A 15,442-nucleotide genomic window follows, 5' to 3' on the forward strand; every position below is an offset into this window, starting at 1 on the left:
ATCTTAAAACTTTCTTTATGCATACTGCACTGGCACAAGTATCCCGACTTTAAAAAAAAAAAGAAAGATATTTTGGGAAATAGGTTTATTTATTTCCTGCCTGTTAAAATATGAAGCTAGCACCATCACAGATTAGAAAGTACACCCACAGTACAAACACTTCAAAAGTTCACAATTTTCACAAATCTTCTGTTTGATCCATAAAAAAAACTGTTTATGAGAGAATTATAAACTGAAAGGTTTCTAAAATAGGCACCGATGGGTTACAAGCAGATATTATTTGTGCTGAGGAGAAGGCCAAAAGTATATTTTAGCTTCTTTCTGTACAAAATAAACAACAAGATACAGTATGTTCATCTGTGGACTGATGGGTGGAATTTCTGCTGCATGCATTCACTTTTGTGCTAGAGTAAGCCAACAGGCTGTGGTGCTAGCTTCATACTGACCCTCCAGACATGAGGCTGGCATCTCAATTCTTCTCTGCTTTCTACTTTAGCGTAATAGACATAAATAAATTCATTTCCCAAACAATCTCACTGAATCCCATCATTCAATAAAGAAAAAGAAAGCACTTCATTACTTCATTTAACAGTGAGAAAAAAAGGTGTTGGAGGTCGTGTAAAAACTGAAGTTTATTCAAAAGGCTTTGAACCATTCCAACGCCATGCATCTTCATTTGGAAAGTGTGCTTAAAACTTTAAGGGAAAGAAAAAAAAATAAATCAAACAAACATAATGATTCAAACTAAACTATTACATTCTGCATGCTGCACTGAAATCAAAGAAATAAGGGCCAGAGGTTGGCTCTCACAACACCAAAAGTCATCACACAGATGGGTTTACTCCAGTGACGGCACAAGAATCTCTTAAAAGTAATCACACCAGCACAGAAAAACTTGTTGACTGCTGTTTGACAGCTTAAGATTTGTCAAAATAAAAACTGCAACACAGCTAGGCGGTGTAGTGTGTGTGTGTGTGTGTGTGTGTGTGTGTGTGTGTGTGTGTGTGTGTGTGAGGGGCATGTCTACCCAAAGCAGAGGAATGTAGGCTCTGAATAGCAGGAACAAACAGTATGGCAGCATGGCTTCACTCTTCTGCTTCTTCTCTTTTCCTCCTAGAAGAACCGACCTGAGTACTGCCTCACGCTGAAATAAGAGACAGATAAAAGGTAAGGACGAAACATTAGGAATATTTATGTTAACAGAAACATGGCACGGGTTAAGAAGTTGTAAATCCAGATGTGGAAAAATTGTTAAGCATTTTCCACATGAAGCACATTTGTAAGTTAAAAAAAAAAGTAACGCAAGGTCAAAGCTGGAAATAAATTCTGTCTGCAAGAAGCGACCCGACCAACTGCTGAGACCAGCTTAGCCATTTAGTGGTGAGAGGGAGCACAGTGAAATGAAAACTCCACAAGATGAAACAATTCATTAATCTGCCAGACGATCTTAACGCCAACTGTAAAAAGTTACAAAATAGTGTAAAATAGTCCAGATCCAAGGTCGTCTTTAATGCTTCCCCCACCCAAAGCCAGTTTCCATCGAACTTACACTGCATAATTATTTCATCATCAATTACCCAAAACAGTTGCACAATTTCCGTTAATAAACTGCTTAATCTAGTGATCTTATTAGCTTTCATTTCAGATTTTCCTAGAAAAACTGTGAGTCAAAGTTGACCGATTAAAAGTAAAATAAATAAATATAAATACAATTATTTCCATTTGGGTGTGGGTGAGCATGAGCACACAGGTCAGCACAGAAAGGCCTGTGCTCTATGGTGTTGATACTGTCCTGGGGAAAAATCAGAGGAGTGCGTGCCTGTTCTGCAGCAAGTACTGGGCATTCTGGATCTGGTCCTGTGTCCCTGTGATGGTGATGATGCGGTCCTCAGAGCCCTCTAGTGGTTCATCAATCTTGATGGATGCCCCAGACTCATGGCGGATCTGCTTGATCCTCTGACCGCCTTTACCAATGATGGAGCCTGCCAGCTGCACAACAACCGTAAAGGAGAGTTAAAAAAACATACATGAAGGAGTGGCATCTCTTTTCTTGTCATTGCTCACTTTAGCTTACATCTTTTGGGATGGTGACTTGTGTTGTGATGACTGGACCTCCGATATCACTGTACGAGCCTCTGCCGCCTAGGAGGAGTTAAAACCACATAAGGTGGAAGAGGGAAAAATCCATCTTTAACTAAAGCATGCCAGAAGATGCAACAATCCCTATAAACCATCCATATAAACAAAACGCTGGGATAGGAACAATCGATCCCAACTCACCAGACTGAAAGTGATCCCAGGAAGAACTGTTGTCTTTGAAAACATCAAAAAGAAAACAAAGAAAGGAAAAAAATGAAAATGCACCCCAGAACAAAGAAAAGAGAAAAGTGATAGTAAAGAATGTAGCCAGAATGTTCCAGACTTGAGCTGCAGTTCAATTATTGAATCAACGGATTCATTTATCAGTAAAAATAAATGAATCATTTAAATGAAACTCACTGTTTTTAAACTGGTAGCCATTGCATGGTTTCATCTTTTCCTTACACAGTAGTATATTCAATAAATAATGAACTTAACTGTTAAACACATCAAGTCAAAGCTGAACTGATAATAGCAGTGTGTTAGAAAACCTGTGACCTAGTCTATACTCACTGATCAGGCATAACATCATGGCCACTGGGGTGACATAGATAACACTGATCATCTTTTCATCATGGCACCTGTTAGTGGATTGGATCTCATAGGGAGCAAGTGACGATTTTATCCTCAAAGTTGATGAGAAGAAAGTCATGGACAAGTGCAAGGATTTGAGCAAGTTTTACAAGTGCCAAACTGTGAATGCAAGACAACTGGGTCAGAGTGTCTCCAAAACTGCAGCTCTTGAGGGGTGTTCCCAGTCTGCAGTGGTCAGTATCTGCGAAAAGTGGTCCAAGGAAGGAACAGCAGTGAACCAGTGACAGGGTCATGGGAGGCCAAGGCTCACTGATGCACGTGAGGAGCGAAGGCTGACACGTGTAGTCCGATTTAACAGACGAGCTACTGTAGCTCAAATTGACCACAAGGTCAATGCTGGTTCTGATAGAAAGGTGTCAGAATACACAGTGCATTGCAGTTTGTTGCATATGGGGCTGCATAGCCACAGACCGGTCAGGGTGAACGGAGCAATAGAAAAAGGTGACCTGGTCTAACCAATGTTACTTTGACATGTACCACCTACCTCAGCATTGTTTCCTCCAAATGACCCACTTCTCAATCCACGTGAGCATCTGTGGGATGTGTTGGACAAACAAGCCTGATCCATGGAGGCCCCACCCCATAACTTACAGGACCTACAGGATCTTTTGCTGACATCTTGGTGCCAGATACCACAGCACATGGGTTTAGTTGAGTCCATGCCTTGACGGGTCAGAGATGTTTTGACAGCAAAGGGTGGACCGACACAATACTAGGCGGGTGGTCATAATGTTATGCCTGATCGGTGTAGTTGCCCCATGCCTAGCAGCATTGTGGTGTTCCTATAAAACCTCTCAAAAATAAAAGATGAAATTATGAGAATAAAGTCCAAGAAGCCCTGATTTTCCTTTGCTGAACTTGAATTTTTCCAGGAGATTAATAAAGAAGAACACTCACCATATCCACCTCCACTCTGCATTTCAGGATCAATTGATGGGGGGAAAAATATATATATAATATAAGTTTGAATGTCACAGTAAAGACAAAGCTCTCAGAACCTGGAGTAAACTAAATGCTCACTATCCATTCTACATTAAACTACAAAAAAACTTGTGTACACTCATGCAGACTAAGAACAATCTGATGTTCACCAAGGTGAAGGGGAGTACTCATCCCACAGTATTAAGCACATCCATTTCAAAGCTTTAAAAATCACACTGAACTTTATAAGAACACCATGTTGTCGGCTAGAAATTTGATCCGAGGGTGAAATAACTCTGGGACCCTTCATGTAATGATTTGCCTTTCTGAAATTATTAATTTGAATAAAGTTGACCAACAGAAAGGCACATGTTGAAGACCTTTAAAGTACTCGTTAGTAAAGTACTCAGCTTTACCTTCCTAGATCACCACAGAGACTTTCAGTCGTTCATATATTTGAAGCACATAAAAGCATCATCAGTTTAAGTTCACAATACTGCCAAGAACAGCTGCAGCTTTTGTGGGGAAGTTCAAGAAAAACCCAATTTTGACTATGCTGCCTCTTACACAGGAGGCTTTTCAGCTGCTCAGCTCACACATGTCTGATAGAACAGATATGCTTCTATTTTAATCAGCCTGTACGAGTCCTCGTAGACTCCATATGTGCCCCAAAACACATTTACACTTTCCAGGATTCTGTTCTGCTGGTTTGTGCAGTGACTCGGCTGGAAGTTGTCAGTGACTTGTGCTGCTAAACACAAACGATGCATTGCTGATCACGCTACAACTTCCCTGTAGACAATTTAGGCCTTTTCTGTATTAATTTATTTATTTTAAATAAACCATTTAAATGGCTCAGAATAAAGGACACCAATTCAATTTAAGGTGGGAACACGTGTGAATATATAGTCGGGGCAATAGTTATTTCATCCTCCATTTACTACTTCCAAAGAAATGAGCATTACCATTAACATTGAAAATTAGGTGTACCCATCCTTTTAAAGGAAAATATAAATAGAGTTCATATACGGTGATGCACTGTGAGGGATAACCAGCTGCCTCTCCAGTAAGTTCCAGTAAAGCCTATTTAACAGTAATATGGCTGTCTTCAAGTACAAACTATCTGCTTGCATACAGCCCTAAAAAAAAAAAAAAAAGAAAGAAAAGGGGGGAAAAAAGCCTTTTGAACATCTGAACACTTCAATGTCAACTGGAAGCTGTCACTGTAGTTTTGATTACTTTTTCCAGCATTTGTCTGTAGCTCTTTTACTGTAAACCTCTTTCTTTGTATTAAAGTGCTTAGCCATGGGTAAGATCTGTCAAGTAGCAAATTGGCTGCAAGTCCCACATCTATTGCACCGATTGCATTTAATTTATATGTGATGATGTTTACTTGTTAACTCAGATGAGTAGAGCAGTGACAAGCGTTAATGCAAAAAATAATCAGTTGATGCTTTCACTCCTGAAATTCTTGTTTCACAAAAAAAAAAAGGAAATGATATTATACTTTGCATGATAAACGTCAGTTTTTGCTCTTTTCTTAGACACTTTAAAATCACTTTAAAGGATTAACTGACATCTCTTGATGCCTGTGTGATGAAATTAATGCTTCTGTATTACTATTAAAACATTTTTGCAGCTTTAAACCTACAGGGAAACAGTTCAGGACTTGCTTTGGCTTCTGCTCATTTGCTAGCCTGGTGGATCTCCGGACTACGTACTCAGCTGCTCTGTGGTAACCACGGAGACAACAGTTGCCTGGCAACAACAGGCCTACATCAGTGTGCATACATAGTGGGGGGAGAAAAAAAAAAGCAGCTTGGTGTTGAAGCCACTGTGCTTGTACGAAAGTGAGAAAAAGAAATTCCAATCATATGATCTAAAGCAGGATTCACAAACTACACAGAAGCAGGGAGCGACACATACGGATTAGCATTACAGAAGCACTAGTAAACACACTCACCATGCTGTCATAACGGTCTCCTCTGCCTCTTCTGTCACTACAGACAAAAAGGTAAATGTTAACATAGTTCCTCCAACATAGGGGACACGTGTGACAGGGCAAGCAGACTCCACTGATGACCTCTGATCAGGTCTGAATTATGGCTTCACCTCCTGATGAACTTTCAGTGTCTTCTGCTTTTAAGACAAATTATTTTGTATTGACAATCCTACTCACCTTGGTCTGTCATCCATGCTACCATGATAGCTGCCATGTGAAAACCTGTCACCTCTGTGGATAATAACAGACAAGGAAAAAGAAGTTGGTGAAACAATATATATGCCTATACACAAACATACACATAATACGCATAAATTAACAGGAATCTAATAGTGCTTTTTAGATCCAAACTTTATTGGAGAAATAAGATCGTTTTACAAAGAGTACCAAAAAATTGCCTATAGCTAATTTTCACCTTCATTTTAATAACACTTAGGGTGGGTGAATGCTGACTAGGCTCATCACCTCTGCTAATTTGAATTTGGACTGAACTTTGGCTGCATTTGTGGTGTTGGAGCCATTTGCAGCACTGACATAATATGGGTTGGTGTGCAAGTAGTGCAAAAAGTGAGTGCTCCAGTTTTTAAAGTATTTAAGTTTTATCTATGTGCACCCAGATGGATGGATGCAACCTATCAACAATAGCCCTAGTTGACAATTTAGTACTCCTCCCTCTAGTCCAAATACATTCACTTTTGGCTTGGTTATGCTAACCATATGTCAACGGCCAACCAGGGGCTTTAAAATGGGAGTTAAAACACCAATGGGTAATGGGCATTATCTGTGGCTATCTTTTATATAAAGTATAAAAACAGTTCAGATGCACTGCCCTTACCCTCCTCTTGGTGGTGGCGGCGGGGGCAGAGGCAGATTACGAGCACGACTTCCCCCTCGTCCTCTGCTCAGTGGTGGCGGAGGCCCTCGTCTGGGACTCATGTCATCATAATCTCTTCTGGAGGGAGGCATGGGCCTGCTGCCACGAACGGGAGGCATGCGCTCAAAACCGCCACGAACACGAATGGGGAAGCCACCGATGGGTCGTCTGCCCCTCTCTTCAAATAACATAGTAAAGCCACCGTAGTCGTACGTCTCATCATAGAAGTTAGGGTCATAAGGCTGGGCGCGACCTTTGATCGGTGCCTGCAAGAGCAAGGAAAAGAAAATTAAATAGATAATTTATTATTCTTACTGTGAGACATGAACCGCATAATTATAAAGCATGTTAACCCCTTTAACAGATCTCAATGATGTAATCGCACCTCTGACACCAGCTCCAATATAACTTTTATACATTCAACGACGCGCTCTGGCTTTCCTCCAACTAAGACGACTCTGTCTGTCGAGTGTGGACAGCACTCCTGGAACAACTTGATGGTGGTCTGGGTGTTCTGATGCACAAGAACAAGAAGTATTAGTCTTCTTTCCAGTCTATCAATTTCATCTGTGACCAATTTGCCATTAAAGCTGGTCTATGACACTAGCAAAACTGGTCCTTAAATACACATATGAGCTGCGTAGCTAACAATGGCTCGGATAATTGCCCATCTCAATCAAAACGTGTACACTGACAGCTGTCCGGACATATATGATCTCGATGGGCAGATCAGGTGAATTTAATTGAGGTATGATTTTTTTTTTTTTTTAATTATTCTTATGAGCCAAATTTTGATCACATATTCCACATTATCTGATTACAGCTGCAAATAAGTTATATCTGTAATACTCAAAAGTATAAACAAATAAGGTGGCACAAGTAAGTCCTAATAAATCCTAATATATTTCAGATACAGTATGCATTAACAATTAGAACCTTAATAATTATTCTACAGTCCAGCTTTTGGGGCAGAGCACCGTGAGGATCCTGCTAATCTGGACTCTCTTACCTCTCTTAGCTCCTTTATCTTGGCACCTTTCACTCCGATGATGCCCCCTGCCAAGCTCTGATGGATCAGCAGCCGAAGCTCACAGTCAAAATCAATCCCACTGTAATGTTGGTACTAAAGAAACACGGCACAAGATCAACAATGTCAGCAGGGTCAGAATATCTGCCTATAGTTTATTATTAAAGTCTTTGGGCAGTAACTTATATGCTGCCAATGTGGCAAAAAACTGCTAAACCTGCTAATAACTGCTAAACATGCAGTGGACTCCAAGCCTTAAATGACCCATGCACACATCTGCATGGGTCACAATCTGGCATTTGGCAAGTCATTTCAAGATTAGAAAATGTGATGCTAAATTTCTATTTCATTGTGGAACATTATTGAACAAAGCAATGATAATTATGTTTAATGCATTTCAAAATTCACATCAGTGCAGTGTACATTCATATATTTGGACAGTAACTTAATTTTCATCATTTTTGTCCCTCTACGCTACCACATCAGTCTAAAATGGCACATACAGTTGCAGTGGAGACTTTCAGCTTTTTTAAAGCCTCCAACAAAAATAACTTAAGGAGTCAAAGAAAATTATTTTAAGGGGTTAATTATCTGTTAAGCAATAGCAACCACTTCTATACATGGAATTTTATAATTCAAATAAAATGATAATTTTAATTTTTAATTTTAATTAGTTTTTTTTTAATGATTTAGACACTGCAGCAGATTCTTCCTCCTGATCTTCAAACTGTTCAGAGTGCTCATACATTAAGTTTTGGGTCATTGTCCACTTGTACTGCGACTTGTCAACTTTGTTGCATTTCGCTGAATCTTAGTATTGCTCTGTAGACTTTCAGAGAAATATAGTATTGTTCTGAAACTGAATATGCCTTTCATCAGTTTTGGTACATTCATTAGAATGTACACAAACAATCTGATGCATTTGCTTTGTTTGGGCAAAGCAAATCCATGGCCTGTATTTATATTAACTTCTCCTTTGACCGTCTGCTTTAGGCTCACAAAGCTTTCAAATGCAATCACCTACAGTCTTTTTAACCTGCTTAATTTATAAAGAAATATAAGCGTGCACTTCAACTGCATCGTAATTGTTTCATTTCAAACCGACTATCTGTTACTTATGCATAAACAGTCATTTGAATCAATCCAATGTGGTTTTGTAAATTCTCTCCCCATCAGTATTAACAAGTATGATAATAACTTACAAACCACTTTTAGAAAAGATATTTAGAGAAGATTTAAAGTAGCTCACAGCTCACATAAAGACTTTAAGACAGGGCAAGAGGAACTCTCAATAAATCACGATAGCATTTACCAAAGACAAAAAACTACAGAGACACATACTAAGATCATTAATAAGCATAATTCAACAAAAAAGAAACTAGAACCATTATATCTGTGAGTAGTCTAGCGATAAGCTAATTAAGCACGGTCAAATGACTGGAATGACAACCAGGAAGTGGTTATGACAAAGACCCAGTGAGTCTCAGTAAAGCTAATGAAAATTTTGTTGTGTAAGCACATAACTCTACTATTGCACAGCATCACCGGTGGGACATATGGCTGCGTGTAGGACACAAATCCCTTTAGGGCTGCAAAAATTCAGAAAATATCAGGAGCTACCTGCTGTGGCGACCCCTTGTGAATATGGAAGCAGATAAAAGTAGCTTACTATTATTATTATCATTTTATCAATGCATGCTGGGTGCAGCTGGATACAATGTACCAGCTCTGTGTTATATTAACTTAAAGCATGAAAGGTCAGTAATAAAAGAAATAAGATCTTCCAGTCAGATTCAGTTGTGATTTTTCTTTTTTGCAACATATAAACATATCTCATAAACAGATACCATCAACCTTTCTGGACTGCTCTTTGTTTATACGCACAATTATTATGACAGCTTACCTCTTCAAGAGTCGGTATGATTTTCAACAGAATCTCTCCAATAGTGTCGATACTGGCATTCACACTCAGGATCCTGTCAGGAACCATTTTAGCCAAAAGGAAGCAAGGCGTTACAAGAAGGACAAGAGAGAAGGACAGAAAGCAAAACCTGATAAAAAATAAATAAATACACAAATAAAGAAGAAGCAGTCCAGCAAACATTTATGAACACACTTACGAAAGGTTTAAAAACTAAAAAGAAAAAGGAAAAATTAAGACTGCTAAATGCTACACAAAAAAATAATAAGAATTCTTCATAACTTTTCCCCAACACTACACTGACTAAATAAGCAGCTGACATGCACTGATTATAATATTATTTTTAAAGACAAGCTTGGGGAGGATGGGCGGTTTCAGAGCGGCTCAAATTAATGTGATTGCGGCCACACAGAGTTGGGAGAGAGGGGTGTAAAAAGAGAGAGAGAGATCTTTTATATCACATCCCACCACCAAGTTGGGGAAAAGGAAGGTAATAACTTAACACATTATCTTGTATTGACAACTGCGCCACCAGCACACCTTCTCTTTGTGACCAGGAGTTGGGAAAGAGGGTGGGGAACAGGTGGGGAGGAGAGGGGCTTGGGGCTGAGGTGAGGAGAAGACGAGGTGGGTAGTAGAGAACAGCAACAGAGCAGAGGGGTTTAGACTGGGAAAAGAAATGTGAGTGGTTGCCAACTACTCTGTGGCACAGAACAGGAACAGGAACGGGGGTGGGAGGGTTATGAAAGGTTTGTGCAGGCAGCGCTGATCTGATGTGGCTTGAGAGGAATTTAACACAAGGGGATGCAGCACCATGAAATAAAAAGAAACAACAATAATGAGTGACAGACACGAAGACGGAGCCTCCGGACAAGAGCCAGTGCGCTCTCTCATGGACAGTGATGCTGAGAGTGGGGGTGGGAAGCGAGAGGGCCAGGTGAGCCACAGAGGAGGAGGACAGAGTGAGATAAAGATGTCTGCTTTCCACAAGATTTATGGTAAAATTAAACATCACAGCGAGGAAATAAAAATAAAAAAAATACATATAAATAAACAGCATCTGACCGCTGCATTGCTAACTATGTTAAACACCAACTACTTGGTAGTGGGCTGTCAGTTATTCTCTGCATGGACAATAAACTGTAATAACAAAAAGTCCAACTCAATGGAGAGGCTGAAAATGGACAGGAAAAAAAGGAGAAAAAAAAGGAACAAACACGTCTCTTACAAGTGGAGGGGGGGGGGGTGTTTGGGGGAGGGGGAGGGGGGGTATACTGTCATGTATATCAAAATGTTAAAAGTCAAACAGAAGGCAGATTATCAAAGACATGTGTTTCACTGTTCTAATCAGGCAGTGAGGCAATAACTGGTGGGACATACCGCTCTGGGCCACTGCTGTCTGGGACTGATACACTGGCATTGTACTGCATGGGCCGAGGAGGTGGTGGTGGTGGTGGTTGTGGTGGTGGTTGTGGTGGAGGAGGTTGGCATTGGGCGGGGGCATTCAATCACAAGATGTCAAGTTAGGTGCCCGATTAAGGAGGGGCACAGTTTATGGGCAGGGCCAACCGGGAGTGTCAGGTGGGCGGGCGGGCGGGCGTTCGGGGGCGGGCGGAGGTTGGGCCAACGTCAAGGTGGGCAACGCAGGAGGGGCATGTCGATCCAGTACATGGGCAACGGAGGAAGGTGGCCAAAAGTAAAGACAAAAAAATTAATTAAAAAAAAAGGAGAAGGGAAGAGGGGGGAGAAGGAATACATTTTTAATTGAATACACGCTACACGTTGTCCCAAAAGTGAAACTGTGGTGAGTGAAGAAGAACAGGAAGTGTGACCTGGACAAAGATATGTTTAATAAGCAGTTTGGAGCACTAGACAGATTTATGTCCCTGAAAAGGCTTTCCAGTCAAGGCTTTCAGGCACCTGTTGTCACTTCAAGGTCAAACATAGCTTCAACAGTTTGGGGAAATGTAATTAGGTCGAAACTCACAAAAACAGGACTGGGGGGGGGGGAAAAGGGGGGGGGGGTGTCCAAAAAAACCTAACAAAAAAAAATCCCAAAACACAGCTGTCTAACAGGACCTTCCTGGTCTGTCCACACGAGCCAAGTTGGTTTCATCATAGTAACAGTGCATGTCAATTCTAGATACAATACTAAAAGCATGCCGCCAAAAAATCTGGGATTAATTCTCTGGAAATCCAATTCTGCAGGAATGCAGAAATCATTTGGTAATTTGTTTTGACACTTTGGGTTTTTTAAAATAAATTATTCCTCCTCTTGTGTCAAGAAAACCTTCAATCCTTCATCATCTTCATGTTTAAAGAGCACAAATGTAATCATAGAACTTCATTAGACTGAATCCCAGATATAAGGACAGCACAAGTGACGGGACACAATAGCTAAACATCGGCCCAAGGCGTTGGTGAGCAGGCCAGTGGCAGTCAACAAGGCAGATATAAATTTAAAAGAAAAGAGAGGTTCTGCAAAAGAGGGGGCAGGCATTAGCTGACAAAACTGTCGCCTCAATCGCAGACATATTTGCAGATTTTTATCTGTGTACTCACATCTGTGCGCAGGGCTTTTATGTTCTTGCCACCCTTTCCAATAACAGCACCGGCATTCTGTGAAGAAAAAAAAAAAGGTTTGATGAAAAGGTGAAGAAAACAGCAATGCGGTCCCAACAGCTGATGTGTGAACTGAGGCTTTTTACTTTGCTCTGAAGCAGCACTCGCAGCTCCACCATCTCATCTGTGTTGCGTGAACGTTTGAAGGCCTGCTCCTCATCCATGTCCTCAGCTGGGCGCTTACCTAAAGAGACAGGTGATTTGGTCAAACGGAGACGGGCAGTAACTCTGAACACAGTACTCAAACAACAAGTTATGGGTAATTGTAATAATAATAATATATATATATATATATATATATATATATATAAAAATAAACATAAAAAACATACTGTTGTTGTTCTTCAAAGACATTGTCACCATAGTATTCTATAACACCAAACAACACAAACAATTTAGGACTGAGTTGCCTTACCGTTAGGGGAAAAGAAATTGGGGGAAAGAACCAAATTAACATTACCGCTAAAGCCACTGAAAGCTTAGAAAAAGTGACAAAAATATAACTACACGTCAGGAGCTAGGTCTACGCCATGTTCCACCCAAAGAACAGGTTTCATTTAGCGGCCAACTGTATGCTGGAAGAAGTCCAACACCACCGTGTACCCTTCCTGGATTAAAACATGGGACAGATCTGCTCAGGGCCCACAGAACAGCAGTATGCTGGACAGGCGAATCCCTCAACCATCTGACATGTGTACATGCTATGAAGCATAAGCCAGTTTCTTTTCCCCTACCTCTCTCCTTTCCTTAAACAAACTAATTACCATTTGTATCTGCAGACTGTACTTCATGCCGGATGACATGACAGACAGGCTTAGCTTATTTTTAAAAGCAGGACCTCATTTACATCTTTACATTACTCTAATTAATTGCTTAACTCATCAACATAAACCTGTGTGGGACCTTACCATTAGTGTCAGTGTTGCTGAATGAGATGTCTTCGTCCTGCTGTTTGCCTTTCACCTCCATTGTCTTTCACCTGCAGCGGGAAAAACAAACAGGTTCCTCTCCCTGGATCTGCTAAACGGAGGGGATCAAATGATACAATCAGTCAAACGGCATACAGTACACGCAGGGACACACCTGATCAAATAATCTGAAGGAGTTGGCCAATATTATCAGCAGACATTGACCTATCACAGTCATTACTTAAAAAGTATCAGTCAGCCACTACAACTATAGCATGTATTTTTCTAAGTACGTGAATTAGCCAATTGCAGATACGATTGATTAACTGTGTAGCCTGCAATATAAAGTGACCACTGAATGTACCCACAGCCCAGTGTGCCTATAAACTGAGCTGTGGAATTATACCACCACAATCAAAAGATGAGATGAAGCAGAAAATCCTCACAAAATAGATGCTGCCACCAAAGAATTTGGGGAATTTATTCTTGATAGTCGTCTGCAATAACACATGACTAATCTACGTGCAGCACACGAAATTCATAAGCATGTATGTATTTGCTCAAGCAGCATGCCGCAGTACTTCATCGCAGAGATAATAATCTAGGATTGGACATGTGAAAGTGTCGTAGCTCCTGAGTGTTGCTGGCCTGCATGCACTGTACTGTACAAACGCAGCCCACCTACATGCGCTGCCTACTGTTGCTAGCCAAGTACTGTACATGCTGTCTGGACCTCTGCAGGCCTTGCTAAACTTAAAAGGAGTGTCAGTCAACGCCCACATAGCTCAGGAATTAACAGCACCCGTTTTAACCACCGAGAGCCGCCACAGACACCTAACGGTTAAAGAGGAGAGTCCAGAAAACACAAACACGTATGTGCGCTAATGTCATCCAGAGCACATTAGCCGTTTGAGAAAGGACCAACAAATGGCTAATATCGAGTCTTTTTTTCTCCCCTTTGTTTTCATCAAAAAATAAAATTCAAAACAGCTACCCGAGGTGACTGGACATTAGGAAAACTGCTCCCGAAAGAAAATGTGTTTATCACCTGATGCCTGCGAATAAGTTAGCTATCTGTTAACGGTACTGACATTGCGCTCCCAAGCTAACAGCGCTGCAAAGCTAGCCAGTTGGTGTGTTTTACGAGGCGTGCCTATCAGCTCCACTGTCCACGTTGCGACTGTACAAAACCGCAAATAACAGCAGAGCTACGCGGCTATCCTGCTAATGTCAGCCGTCAAGTCTTGTTTAATCGCCGACAGCTTGCGAACAGATCGAATGACGCCACGTTACAACCCGAGCTATGAAATGTACAACAAACAGATAAACAAACCTGGGGCTAAAAAACTACGTTCACTGCGGTCCTCAGCGGTCGCCTCGCCTTGAAACGTTTTCAGCACGGAAACACACGCTGTGGATGAGCTCGATTCCCCGACCCTCTCCCGGTGGCTCCCTGTCAGCACCGGCGGGCGGGGCTAAGGCACGTTAGATCCGCCGAAAGGAAACTTTGTACCCTTAATGGGACAATGTATCAGACATCCTCCTCTAAATATTTTGGGAATTTCTGGTCCTGAATTCAGACTGCCGGTTAATTAAAGTTGCTTCATATGAACGTCAATAAGAAATAAGATTGGAAAGGTGGAAATTTAGTGCGATTAAACATTTACATATTTATTTTAAACAGTGTGAGTAGCTTAACCATTCTTTAAAAAGATCGGACAAACAGCATAGGGTGTGTGGTTAATTCAAAAAAGAAAAAAAAGAAATTTGAAAACATCATGTTACTAACCACTCCTTTAAAACATTTGTTTCGCATTTCCTTTGCTCTGCTGTATCTAAATTTATGCAGCTTGTTAAATTACACCCTGAATTTAGAAGATGTAATTACACGTCACAATGCTGGCAAAGAAACATAAGTGAGAGGGAGTATATGGACTGTGAAAATATTTGTTAGCATTTTCTGGTGGAAGATGTAGGAAGCCACCTGAAAGAAATCACATTTGTTGTGTTTGAAATCAAACTATTGTGCGAGTGAGGCCTATATAAAGAGAGCAAGTGGATATTCCAGGATTTATATCAGCAGTGCCACAGCTGCATTAGTGCAACAGGCTTCGAACAGAGACACTATTAGAGAGAGAGTGACACAAGGCACTCAGAGGTTCCTGAATGGGAACATTTTGAAATGTTGGCAAAGCTGGGGGTAGGAGTAAAAACTCCAAGAGGAAAAAGTTTTTGGTTTTGGATTGGAGTGTTTTTGGTATCATATCTTAGGGCGAACTTTTTAAGTGGTTTTGATTAGTGTTTGTGTACATGACGTGAAATGAAAGATGGGTTGGAGATTGATTCTAATTATTGGTTCAAAGTGACTTGCTCTTATCGTGGACTTGGATGTTTCAGAACTGACACCATATGAACAAGGACTCGTTTGCGGATG

The 15,442-nt window shown here is 40.8% G+C and overlaps 1 protein-coding gene across 6 annotated transcripts; it reads right to left on the reverse strand.

Annotated features, from left to right (window-relative positions):
- Positions 1 to 58: 58 nt before the first annotated feature.
- hnrpkl (heterogeneous nuclear ribonucleoprotein K, like) lies at positions 59 to 14,482 on the reverse strand. 6 transcript variants are annotated; one of them, XM_085168345.1, is made up of 16 exons: positions 14,342 to 14,482; positions 13,004 to 13,117; positions 12,187 to 12,279; positions 12,041 to 12,097; positions 10,859 to 10,902; positions 9,461 to 9,533; positions 7,540 to 7,653; positions 6,916 to 7,044; positions 6,492 to 6,796; positions 5,834 to 5,887; positions 5,618 to 5,654; positions 3,631 to 3,646; positions 2,281 to 2,313; positions 2,075 to 2,142; positions 1,820 to 1,989; positions 59 to 1,144 (listed from the first exon to the last, which is right to left on the reverse strand). In XM_085168345.1, the coding sequence occupies exons 2-16, from the start codon at positions 13,067 to 13,069 to the stop codon at positions 1,114 to 1,116; spliced, it is 1,290 nt and encodes a 429-aa protein (XP_085024471.1). In that variant the 5' UTR covers positions 13,070 to 13,117; positions 14,342 to 14,482; the 3' UTR covers positions 59 to 1,113. The 6 variants fall into 6 exon arrangements, 5 of the variants coding, with proteins under 5 accessions (XP_085024471.1, XP_085024469.1, XP_085024472.1 ...); XM_085168343.1 differs by having other exon boundaries at positions 13,004 to 13,120; positions 14,342 to 14,481; XM_085168346.1 differs by lacking the exon at positions 14,342 to 14,482 and adding an exon at positions 14,057 to 14,335 and having other exon boundaries at positions 13,004 to 13,120.
- Between the last annotated feature and the right edge of the window lie 960 nt (positions 14,483 to 15,442).

The sequence above is a fragment of the Neolamprologus multifasciatus genome, chromosome 7 (assembly GCF_963576455.1).
Source record: "Neolamprologus multifasciatus chromosome 7, fNeoMul1.2, whole genome shotgun sequence".
NCBI lineage: Eukaryota > Metazoa > Chordata > Actinopteri > Cichliformes > Cichlidae > Neolamprologus > Neolamprologus multifasciatus.

Coding starts and splice junctions, on each gene's coding strand:
- hnrpkl (XM_085168345.1), bottom strand. CDS start 13,069: ATGGAGGTGAAAGGCAAACAGCAGGACGAAGACATCTCATTCAGCAAC. Junction 6,797..6,915: donor TATTGGAGCTGGTGTCAGAG/GTGCGATTACAT, acceptor TTGCTCTTGCAG/GCACCGATCAAAGGTCGCGC. Junction 5,888..6,491: donor CCGCCACCACCAAGAGGAGG/GTAAGGGCAGTG, acceptor TATTATCCACAG/AGGTGACAGGTTTTCACATG.